The following is a 12347-nucleotide window of genomic DNA, read 5'->3' on the forward strand; positions in this document are numbered from 1 at the left end:
TCCCAAGGTTCTAGGCCAGACCCCCTAACTACAGATCTCAGTTGTTCTTTACCAGACTTGGATACCCAGGGGCAGGCACCATGAGAGTTCTTTTCTCATTCTTTTGATTACATTTATTCATTTATTTATAAAGATCAAAGGACAATTCAAGGGAGGTGGTTCTCTCTTACTTTGTAGGTCCCAGGAATTTAACTGAGGTCATTGGGCTTGGTGAGAAACGCCTTAGCTAGGCCAGTGCCTGGTCAACTGAGCCATGTCCTCCAACACCCAAGTCTGAAGTATTTATTTCAGGAATCTTTGTTTGTTTGTTTGTTTGTTTTCCAGACATTCTTTCTCTGTATAACAACTGTGCCTGTCTGGGAACTTGCTTTGTAGAACAAGATGGCCCCCAAACTCACAGAGATCGGCCTGCCTTTGTCTCCCAAGTGCTAGGATTAAAGGCGTGCACCACCACTGCCTGGCTGCTTTAGGAATCTTGATCCCAACTATCTTAGATAAGGGACAGTCCATAAGCATTCCATTTTGCAAATGAGGAAAATGAGACTTGGTGAGGTTGAGACTTTCCCTGGCACACACAGCCAGGATAGAGCCCACATCTTCATACCCCCTGCTCCTTCTCTTAGGTCCCTAGATCTTGAATTCAAGCAGGGTATGCAGCAGGCGCTCATTAAATGCATATGGGCTGATTATTTTATTCCTTTTTTAATGGCTCTCATCTCTTACGGGTGTGTGCATGTGCACAAGATGCATGTGTGGCGGTCAGAGGACAAGTTGTGGGATCCAATATTCTCCATCCACTGCAGGAGTCTTAGAGATGGAACTCAGATCAAGCCCCTTTACCAGGTGGACCACATCACCATCCCTGATTAGGCTATTTATGCTCTTCCCAGCCTCCAAGGTCTATCTAGAGGGTCAACTGGAAGCCCCAGTTTAATAGGTTCTCAACAGAGAGGAATGGGCAAAACCCACCCCTGCCCAGAAATGCCTCCTCCTTAGAGGCAACCACCCAGAGAGACATGCAGGCCCCCACTGCAGCATTACCACAGCAGTCGGAGAAATCTTGGGCACTGGGGACCTGGGGCTCAGGCATAGGCCAGCCCAAGCTCAGGTCGCTGGGGGTCAACGGGCAGGTGGGCGCCTCCTGCTTGAGTTCCCGGATGGTGTGGTTGGGCATCGAAGTGCTGTACAGGAAGTTGGTCATGGAGGATGGGGTGGCGGTGGGGGGCAGGTCCTGGGGAGTAACCTTGGAGGCCTGGCCATACAGACCGAAGTCTCGGGATCCCTTGGGCAGCAGGGAGATACCGTTCATCTCCAACAGCGCCTTTGAGTCCCGCCCACCATCATCAGGAGGCCTGGGTAAAGGAGAGGAGATAGTGACTGCCTTGAATTCCTCTTCTTGTCAGTCTCTCCCGTCACAGCCCATGTAACACTCTACAGGATGTAACAGACCTGGGTTACTAAGGGTATTTCAAAGAGATGGGATGGGAGCCAGGCCCTACATTATAGGTAGGGATGCAAGCCTGGTGGTGGCCTGGGCATAATGCACCTGACATCAGGTCTGCACCAAGCTGCCTCAGTTCTCCACTAATCCCATCCTCCACCTGGTTCCTTCCCATCCCATCTCTCCCTCCTCATACCTGCTCATGTACTGCTGGGGAAGATTTAGCAGTGATACGCCACATAAAGTCGCCAGCTATGCTGGGTCCATGGTATTCACCTTGGCCCAGCCTTGACCTCACCTCCCATTAGTCTTTCACGAATCTCATTCACAGCCCAAACTCACATCCAGGCCATGAGGCTCTCCTAGCTCAAGACTTTTAAAATCAATTCATGTTTTTGAGATAAAGGTCTCATGTAGCCAAGGTCATCTCAAACTTACTATATAGTTGAGGATGACCTTGAACTCTTGATCCTCTTACCTCCACTTCTCAAAAATGCTGGGATTAGAGGTACATATCCCTACATGACAATGTCAATTCTACACACCATCATTTGTTCCTGACTGCTGCACATCCTTTGGTGTGACTCTTTCCTAAGCCAGAATTCTTCTGGACACAGTAACACAGAAGTCCCTTGGGAAACTTCCATAGCCATGCCCTGACTCAGATTACACTGTATGGCTGGGCCTTAGCTTTGATGCCTCCCAAAGACCCAAAGTCTTTCCCTCAGATTATCTCCAGCTTTCTACTCTCTGGCTGGGTATGGGGTGTGACAGATTTGTTTGCCTTTTTTGGGGGGGGTGGGAAGGGGGAAGGAGACAATCTCACTATGGCTTGGAATCTGCCACGTAGTCCTGGCTTTCCTGGAATCTGCCAGGGTGGCCTCAAACTCAGACATCCACCTACCTCTCCTTTACAAGTGCTGAGATTAAGCCGTGCATCACTGCACCCTGAGAGTTTTAACTGTTTTAATTTGACATTGTCTACAATCACATGGGAAGAGAGTCACAAAGGGGGATTTAGACCAGGCTAGCCTGTGGGCATGTCTGTAGGGAAATTGTCCTGATTACACCGAGGTGGGAAGGCCCAGCCCACCGTGGGTGTCATTATTCCCTAGGCAAGGGATTCTGAACTGTCTAAGAGTAGAGAAAGCAAGCTGAGTGCTGGCATACATGCCTGAATTCACTGCTTTTGGCTCTTGACTATGGATGTAATGTGACTAGCTGCTTCAAATTCCTGGTGACTTGACCTCCCTACAGTGAAGGACTGTAACTTGGGATCATGAGCCGAGTGAGCCCTTTCTTCCTTAATGGGCCTTTGTTGGTATTTTTAACACAGCGAAAGGAAACGAAACTAGGACACAGGCTTACTCACCTCCTGAGCTTAAACCGTATTCGGTGGCTGTGCTCCAAAATGGCCATGAGCGCCTTGGGGTCATACTCAGCTGGCCTCCGGAAGGCCAGGCCTTCAGGCAGTCCCTGCACAGCCAGCAGCCCTGGCTCCCTGAGCAGCCTCTCATAGGGCAAAGGTACCACACTGGCCCTGCCCATAGCCTCACCTGTCAAGGAGTAAACAGTACTGGCTCAGTACTGGCGGGGGCTTGGCCAGACACATTGGGAACCAGGCAATGTGAGGTGACTCCCCCTTGGAGAGGGGCTTCAGGTCCCTCACTGCTGTAGGCATGGTATAGAATGAACAACACCAGCCTGTAGATAGAGCCCTTCTATTTATGTCTGAAGGCTGGAGAGTGGAGACAGGAAGGCCCATATGCCAAGCTGGTAGACTGAACTCTGCCAGTGATGGCACACTGCATTTTAACCCCAGGCTCATCTTTTGGGAAGATAGCCTTGGTGCCAGAATAACCAGGAGGCAGAAGGGAGTGGTCTATAGGAAGACCATGGGGTGGGGTGGTGGTTAGAGGTAGCTGCCCAGAAAAGGTGGCTGATGGGGACACTCATGCCTGGAGTCTGGAGCTGGAAAAGGGCTAAGGTAGAGAAAGCCATGTCTTGGGGTCTTGCTTTGCTCAGGGGACCTATAGTGCAGACGCAGAGGCCTGCTCTACTGGGTGAGATGGGGAAGGGCCAGACTGTGTGGGACTGGGGTGAAGTAGGTAGGGAACAACTAGGCAGAGCTGGGCAGAAGTGGGCAGGGCTAGGCAGGGGGATGGGTGGGGTAAGGGCTGGGCTGACCTGGGTGGGGCACTGCTGGCTGGCCAACTACACTGGGTGTGGCCCGGCTAGGTAGAACTGGGCTAAAGTGGGTAGGGCAAAGCTAAGCTGGGCTAGATAGAACACAGCTGGAGTAGGCAGAGCTGGGTTGAGATAGGTAGAGCAAGAGGGATTAGAATTCAGCTGGGTGAGGCTGGGCTAAGGTGGGCGGGGCACAGAAGAGCAGGGGTGGGCTACGGTGAGTAGGGCTAAGCAGTGTGGCACTTGATTGGTATTGGTGGAGTGTGGCTTGGTGAGGCAAAACTAACACAGCTGGGCAGAAGTGGGTGGGGCTAAACTGGGGCGGGATAGGGCAGTGCTGACGTGTTGCTGGGCAGGGCTAGGCTGAGGCGGGCAAGGCTGCAGGGTTGAGCTGGGTAGGGGATGGCCATACTGGAGTAGGCAGAGTTGGGTGGGGCGGGGTGTGGCAGAACTGGTGGGGCTAAATTGGATTTGGCAAAAAAAGGCCTGGACTGAAGTGGATGAATAGAGCTGGGCAGGACTGGGTAATGGCCGAGGTGGGGTGGGCAGAGCTAAAACAGTTAAGACCGGGCCTAGACAGGCAGAGCAGGTGATGCTAGGATTGAAGCAAGGCTGAATGAGGCTGGGTCAAGGTGGGTGTGGTTACACTGGGAGGGCATGGCTGGACTGACCTGGATATATGGGATTGGGCAGGAGAGGCTGGGTCAGACACCAGTGGAGCTGGGTGGAGTGAGGATGGGCTGAGGTGGGCGGGGATGATCTGGAAGGGACTGAACTAGACAAGGCAGGCGGGTGTGGGTAGGCTGGTCTCCCACCCGCCCCTTTCCGGAATGGAATGAGGAAGGATCTTACTATAAAGAACATCAAACACTTCCTCTACCATCTTCTGCAGCAGGTACACATCCGAGCACTGCTCCAGAGAGGACCTCGGGATGCTCCGGCCACCACCTTCGCAGCGCTGCACCTTTTTAGGGTGTCCTGCTTCTGGATCCTTCCATAGGGGTCCCCCTGTGGGACAAGAGCACACGAGCCAAAGGTTGGCGTTAAGCCCCAGAGGCACGAATGAAAGAATGAAAGAATGAATGAATGAATGAATGAGTGAGTGAATGAATGAACGAACGAACGAACGAGCGAGCAAGCAAGTGAGCACCCTGCTGAGAGCCAGCAAAGACTGCAGGTCTCAATCTGGCCACACACTTGCTAGTTGACCTCAGGGTTGTCCTTTCCCTCTCTGAGCCTCAGTTTGCGATTCCTTAGAGAAGCCCAAGAAGTTGGGCTCAGAACTGGGACACCACGAACGTCGAATTCACACACCCCACTGTATACTCATACTGATCCACTCTCTTTCAACCCACCTAAGCCCTAGTTTTCTGCGAGGCCCACATGGAAAACAACAGAGATACAGCAATGGTAAGTTTTAAATGTCAATTTGTCACAATCTGAGAAGGATATCTCCAACGAATTATCTAGATCAGTGGTTCTCAACCTGTGGGTCTCCCCTTTGGGAGGAGGTCAAATGACTCTTTTACAAGGGTTGTCTAAGACCATTGGAAAACAGATGGCCGGGCGTTGGTGGTGCACATGCCTTTAATCCCAGCACTCTGTGAGTTCGAGGCCAGCCTGGTTTTCAGAGAGAGAGAGTGCCAGGATAGGCTCCAAAGCTACACAGAGAAACCCTGTCTCGAAAAACCAAAAAGAAAACACGGATGTTTACAGTACAATTCATAGCAGTAGCAAAATTACAGTTAGGAAATAGCAATGAAAATAATCTTACGGCTGGGGGTCATCACAACATGAAGAACTGTTTTAAAGGGTCACAGCTTTAGGAAGGTTCTCAACCTAGATCAATTGACCTACGGACATTGATTGTTAATTGACCCAGCACGGCATGGGGTTCTCCTGAGTATGAAACAGGAGAAAGCTGGATGACAGCAAACAGACTGTCCATGTGATGTGACTAGCTGCTTGAGTTCCTGACTCTGAAATAAGACTGCAACCTAGAATCGTCAAGCAAATAAACACTTCCCGTTCAATTGTTTGTGTGTGTGTATGGGGTTGGGGACTGTTAAGGGATCTCTATGAAATATTCTTTTAGTTTTTGGGGGTAGGGTCTCTCTTATTTGGATCTTGAATTCACAGAGATCCACCTGCCTCTGCCTCTCCAGTGCTGGGATTAAAGTCATGCCTGAAGCTACAACCAATCAGGATGAACAAGGGATGGGCAGGGTCTTCTGGTCCCTTCCAGCTTGGAGCTGCCTGTCCTTGGAAACCATCCAAACTTGAAATAAAACAGCTAGATTCTGAGTGCTATAAATAGATACTCTTTCTGGCTGTGGAAAATATGGTACACAGTCTCCAGGAGGCTGGGAGGGACTACAAGACCCCACCACAACCACTACTTGAGCTCAGCTCCACCCAACCTTTGAGACAGTACAGGCTGGAGAGCAGAGTAGGTGCAGTCTTGGGCTCCAAGGGAAACAGCTAGAAGCTCCAGCTATATACTCCACTAATAATACATGCAGTGCTGGATTAATCTGGGATGGCTAATCCCAGAGATATGGCCCAGGAAGCCATGAAAACAACTAGCAAAACCACTAACAGCCAGTACCTGGATGATCACAGAGGCCCCTGACATCCTCCTTGACCCCCATTGGTCCCTATTCTCCATCTATCTCATTGACTTTGAAGGGATGCAGGAGAAAGAGCAAGGGTCTGAGAACCCGAGTCCTGGCCCTGAACCACACTAGATGTGGTGGCTATTCTTGATCATTGTGGTGATATGAATAAAAATGACCCACATAGGCTCTTAGATTTGAATGCTGGGGTCACTAGGGATTGGCTCTGCTGGATAGGAAGTATGTCACTGGGGGTGAGCTGTAAGGCTTTAAAAGCCCATGCCAAGCCTAGAATCTCTCTATTCCTTCTGTGCCTATGGACCTGGATGCAAGACTCTCAGCTACTGCTCTAGCTCATGTCTGCCATCGTGCTTCCCACTATGATAATAACGGCCTAAACTTCTGAAACTGCAAGCCAGCCCCAATTAAGTGCTTTCCTTTATAAGAGTTTCGGTGGGGCTGAGAGATGGCTCAGTGGTTAAGAGCACTGACTGTTCTTCCAGAGGTCCTGAGTTCAATTCCCAGCAACCACATGGTGGCTCACAACAACCTTGATTGAGATCTGGTGCCCTCTGCTGGCATGCAGGCAGAAGATTGTATACATAATAAATAAATAAAATCTTAAAAAAAAAAAAAAGTTTCCATGGTTATGGTGTCTCTTCATAGCAATAGAACACTGACTAAGACAGTTGTCAAACTGGCTAAATCTGGAATTAACTAAAACCAAAAGATTGGGCACACCTGTGAGGGATTTTTTCCCTTAATTAAATCATTTGAAGTAGAAAGACCCACCGCTTCTAATCCGATCACTGAGGTGGGAAGATAAACCTTTAATCCAGATCTTTGAGGTAGGAAGCTCCCCCTTTAATCTGGGACATACCTCCTGCTGGCAGCCTGCATAAAGGTCAGAGGAGAAGGACCCTGCACTCTGCCTGCTTCTCTCACTCTTGCTAGCACCTCTACTCCTTCACTGGCACTAAAGCCTCCTTTCTCCAGGGTTCTGGTGTATACTGAAGACCAGCTGAGGCATCCTTGTGGACTTAACAATTATTGGGTTTTTTTTGTTTTTTTGGTTTGATGTTTCAAGACAGGGTTTCTCTCTGTAGTTTTGGTCACTCTGTAGACTAGGCTGGCCTCTGACTCACAGAGATCCACCTGCTTTTACCTCCCAATTTCTGGTATTAAAGGTGTGTGCTGCCATTGCCTGGTGGATTTTTCTCAAGTATTGGACTTTCTGAAGCTATTCTAATAAACTCTGTGTGTGTGTGCATAATAAATTTTCCCCCTGTAAGTTCTGTTCCTCTAGAGAACCCCAACTAATACACACACCTTCCATCCTAGGCTAAGTCTGTGGGGGAGGGGAACATGCCCATCGTGCCTCAGTTTCTCATCTACACACCCCATTGGTGACCTCTGGAAAAGGTAATGAGGTTTCAGGCCAATGGCCCAGCAAGAAGTGCTGTTTGAGTTTGATGTTGCTAGGGATGGTACCTAGGGCCTTAAGAATTCTAGGTAAAGCACTCCACTGCCGGGGGATTCTAGGCCAGCAATCTACCTCTGAGTCCCACCCTGACCAAGAGCTGTCCATCACCCACAGCCCATGTATACTGAGCACTTCTTACCCAAAACAAACAACAAAAAACATCTGTTGCCCCGAAAAGCAGATGTCAGAAAAAGTGACCTTGCATAGTCAAGTAAGTGTCATACACTCCCATGTGCTTACTATTTTAGCTGGACAACACTGGTCCCTATCCTCAAATATACTCAGTGAAGAGGAAGAACTGGCGCTGGGAATGTGCCTCATTTGGCAGAATGCTTCATGAAACCGTAAGTTCTAGCACCCTACATACCAGAAGGGGTTGTGAGCACCTTCCCATCTTGGGCAGGTGGGGGCCAGAGAACCAGGAATTCAAAGCCAGCCCCGGCTACAGGAGAACCTGACTTAAAACAAGGGCGGCCAGGCAGAGGTGGCGCATGCCTTTAATCCCAGCACTTGGGAGGCAGAGGCAGGAGGATCTCTGTGAGTTCAAGGCCAGCCTGGTCTACAAAAGCTAGTTCCAGGACAGGCTCCAAAGCTACTAAGAGAAACCCTGCCTCGAAAAAACGAAGGTGATTGCACTGGGCCTCAGTGTTCCCCTCTAAAAATGGACACATGGATGTGTCTATTGGCAGGATTCAGTAATAGGAATTGCTGGTCAGTTCTTTTTTTTTTTTTTTTTTAAGATTTATTTATTATGTATACAGTGTTCTACCTGCATATATGCCTGCAGGCCAGAAGAGGGCACCAGATCTCATTATAGTTGATTGTGCACCACCATGTGGTTGCTGGGAATTGAACTCAGGACCTCTGGAAGAACAGCCAGTGCTCTTAACCTCTGAGCCATCTCTCCAACCCGGCTGGACAGTTCTAACAAGCTTCATCTGGAACAAACTTGTGTCTAGATCATCCTTCTAATAGGCTCTGTGGACTGGACAAAGCAGGAGACACAGGGATGGGCCAAAACCCTGTCCTTTAGCAACAGCAGGACCCTGGGCATGGAGAATGTGGGGTACTCACTGCAGAATCTGAGGAAGTCTGACTGTAGCTCCTTCCGCGTGTTCAAAAACATCCTTCCCTTCTCGGTGCCCATCACAAAGACGCTTTCATTGTGTACCGCCACACAGGCCACCTCCGTGTTCAGCTTGGAGAGTGCGGAGCACTGTCAGGGAGAGGAAAGGTGTGTGAGCTAAATCAAGAGAAGCCTGGAACCCACCACTTGGGAGGCTGAGAAAGAATAATGAAGAGTCTGAGGCTAGCCCTAGCTACAGAGATTGGGCTATTGATGAGAGATGAGCCCTCCAGCCCACTTGGCAGCCCTCTCTAAGCAGTAAAAACAGCACATGTAGCCTGAAAAACATGGTAGTAGAATTTCAATATTATGGTTATAGAAAGGGCTGTCAAGATGGCTCTACAAGGAAACTGCTTGTCTTCCAAGCACAAAGCCCTGAGTTTGATTACCATGTGTCTGGCCTCATCTAATCTCAGAAGCTAAGCAGGGTCGGGCCTGGTTAGTATTTGGATGGGAGACTCTCACCTTGATCTCAGGCCCTCTTCCCACCTGGCCAGACACTCACCATAGAGTCTAAGGCGGACACCAAGCTGTTGATGAGTTCGTCTTTGCGGGCAAAGGAGTTCCAGCGCTCAGACCCGCAGCCGTTGGTGGGGATGTCACAGAGCTTCCCCAGCAAGGCCATGGTCACCTAGAGAAAACAGTGAGGACAGAGTGAGTATCAGTCAGACACATGGTACAACGGAATAGGCACACCTGGCTCCGAAGGTCACCTGGACTTCACAAGTGGGACAGAGTGTTAACTGGCCTTCCTTCCCATCATTCAGTGGCCTAAAAGGTTTGACAGGAATTTTGAGTTTTCACAGGCCAGGAGACAGCAGCTACTGAAAAAAAAAAAAAAAAAAACCTGCAGAGATCTAGTTAATAATGTATAACTACTTCCTCTCATTTGAAACATTTTCAGAGAATTTAAACATTTCCTCCCAGAGGGAGGTGCTTGAAACTCAAGAACAAAGCAACTTATATAACTCAGAAAACTCACAAAGCTCAAGAAACTCATAAGGCTCAGGAAGCTTACAAGATCCAGGAAACTTAGAAGCTCAGGAAGCTCTGAAGATTCACAAGGCCCCTTCCAAAGTTTGTAAGTGTGAGGCGATGGGCAGGGATACAGGACACTCTTCTGTTGAGTTGTCTGTAGCTCATGCAGAGTTCCAGAGAGGCAACTTTCTGTGAGCTGCATCAACCACACTGAGGTGGGCTTTTTGATGAGTCACCCCCATCACAGTAACCCTGTATCCACCATTGTGGTGGTTTGAATGAGCATGGCTCCCACTGGCTCACATCTGAATGCTTTATCCCCAGTTGGAGAGATGTTTGAGAAGGATTAGAAGGATTAGGAGGTGTGGTCTTGTTGGAGTAGGGTGGCCTAACTGCAGGAAGTGTATACTGTGATGTTTCAAAAGTTCCCTGCCTGCTGCCTGTGGATTAGGACTGTGAAGCTCTCAGCTACCATTCCAGGGCCATGCCTGTCGGCTTCCTGTCGTGATGACCAAGCCTCTGAAACTGTAAGTGAAGGGACCAGCTCCCCATTTCGGCAGCCATGACAGTAACATGTGCTGGCTATGACCATGTCTTAGTCACTAGAGGTTAGGTGCCTGCCTCGTGACAAGGAACCAATCAGAAGTTAGCTGGTGGCGCTATGCTTTATGACCCTGGGTCCGCACAGCAATGACGCACAGAGCATAGCAACCACCCTGGGAGGGCCTATGGGTCATAACAACCAGTTGGCCAATCAACACAGGGCAAGCCCTCCAAGCCTGGAGGCACACCAATCCTGGGCCTGTGCGTACCCCTAGACACTCCCTTTACGCTGCCCTACAAGATCTCTCGGGAGCCCCTAGGAGCTGTCTTTTGGAGCCAACCGCCATGGTGGGTGGACAAAAGACCCGAGCTAACATGGGGTTAGCTCGTTAAATTACAATAAAGCCTCATGCAGTTTGTAGCAAGCTCTCGAATCTGCCTGGTGATTGGGGTGATCTGATTGGTCATGGCCTGGGACCCCCGGATACCTCAGTTTTCCGGGGGTCTAACATAAGCAAGCCTTCAATCAAATGCTTTTTCTCTACAAGTTGTGTCTCCTCACAGCAATAATGAAGACATCCATACTCCTGTAAGTAATCAAAACTCACTCATTCATTCACCAAGCTAACCTTGGATGGAATTCAGTCTGCTATCAGTGCCCTCCTAGGGCAGACGTTTACTCATGTCTCTCCTTGAAAAGACACACAACAAGCTGGGCAGTGGTGGCGCACACCTTTGTCCCAGCACTCGGGAGGCAGAAGTAGGCAGAGCTCCATGAGTTCAAAGCTAGCCTGGTTTACAGAGCAAGTTCCAGGACAGTCAGAGCTACACAGAGACCCTATCTCAAAACAAAACACCCGCACAACAGCAACATAGCTGAAGGTTGTGCCCCAAGGAACAGCCCCCAGGTATTCAATCACTGAAGTGAACCCGATCCCATGATATTAGTCTGCCAGGTAAGTCTTAAATACCAATGTTTTCCATGTGTGTAACTCCAATCACAGTCCTTTCCTGCCCACATACCCTCCTTGGCTCCCTACTACCCACACATGTTGAACAAGGTCTTCCTTACTTTGTAGCCTGGGCTGTTTGAGTTCTTGATCTTCCTCCCTTCCACTGTCAAGTACTAGCTGGGATCATGGCCTGTGTCCATATCCCTATAGCCAACCCTGCTGGAAAGGCACCTGACAGCCTCTTCCATGGCCAGGTTGGGCATCGCCCTCAACAATTCTGTACACACCTCTGGGCTTGGTCACAAGTTCCCAGATCAAGGTCACTGCCTGAAGCCTGAGTCTATTTCCTGGACGTGGGATATGGACTTGGAGCAGACAGCTTTAACAGAGCACAGGCACTTCCTCAAACTAGGAATTCCCCAGTAGAGGACTTCGTCCCAACTGGGGTTCCACCTGGCTCCTCCTTTAAAGACCTCTTTGCCTTGTTCAACTCTAAATCCAAAGACAAGGCTGGCTTGGTGACAGTTCTTCCAGAGCTGTCCCTAGGAATGGGGCCGGGGGTCCCTACATGCTGCCTCACTAACCCAAGCAAAAAGAGCAGGGGCAGGAGCAAGCGCAGGCATTTGCAGGCTTGTTCCTAGGGTCCTGTAAGGCCCCTGGCTGGGTGTGTCACCCATGGATAGAATTGTAGATTCCACACCCTGTTTGCCACCTGTCTGCCGCCTGTCAACAAAGATTCTAGACACTCACTGGGTGGGGTAGGGAAAAGCCAGGTGGCAAGGCTCTCCAGGCCCACAGCCTAAAAGGGCACCAAGCCTAGATGTCTACTGCCACTACAACTGACTTCCAGACTAAGCTCTGCCAGGGTCAAACTGTGTCTGCCCACCATGGCTGACCCTCAGGACCCAATTCACTGCCCCATGTGTTCAATGGGCCAGGCACAGAATCACAGACAGACAGACAGACAGACAGACAGACAGACAGACAGACAGACACACACACACACACACACACACACACA

At 49.8% G+C, this 12347-nt stretch overlaps 1 protein-coding gene across 13 annotated transcripts in view; it reads right to left on the reverse strand.

The window, feature by feature from the left end:
• The window catches only part of Gtf2ird1 (GTF2I repeat domain containing 1), an 88700-nt gene that overhangs the window by 41481 nt on the left and 34872 nt on the right, over positions 1-12347 (reverse strand). For all 13 annotated transcript variants that reach the window (XR_004769530.1, XM_027416124.2, XM_027416131.2 and 10 more), the window contains exons 2-6: positions 9358-9483; positions 8801-8942; positions 4481-4636; positions 2814-2997; positions 1042-1352 (exon numbers count right to left, since the gene is read on the reverse strand). Coding sequence is in view for 12 of the 13 variants with exons in the window: in XM_027416124.2 (XP_027271925.1) it covers positions 1042-1352; positions 2814-2997; positions 4481-4636; positions 8801-8942; positions 9358-9483 (919 nt within the window). In the remaining variant the exon portion in view is untranslated. The remainder of the gene's footprint in view (positions 1-1041; positions 1353-2813; positions 2998-4480; positions 4637-8800; positions 8943-9357; positions 9484-12347) is intronic.

The sequence above is a fragment of the Cricetulus griseus genome, chromosome 4 (assembly GCF_003668045.3).
Source record: "Cricetulus griseus strain 17A/GY chromosome 4, alternate assembly CriGri-PICRH-1.0, whole genome shotgun sequence".
Taxonomy (NCBI): Eukaryota; Metazoa; Chordata; class Mammalia; order Rodentia; family Cricetidae; genus Cricetulus; species Cricetulus griseus.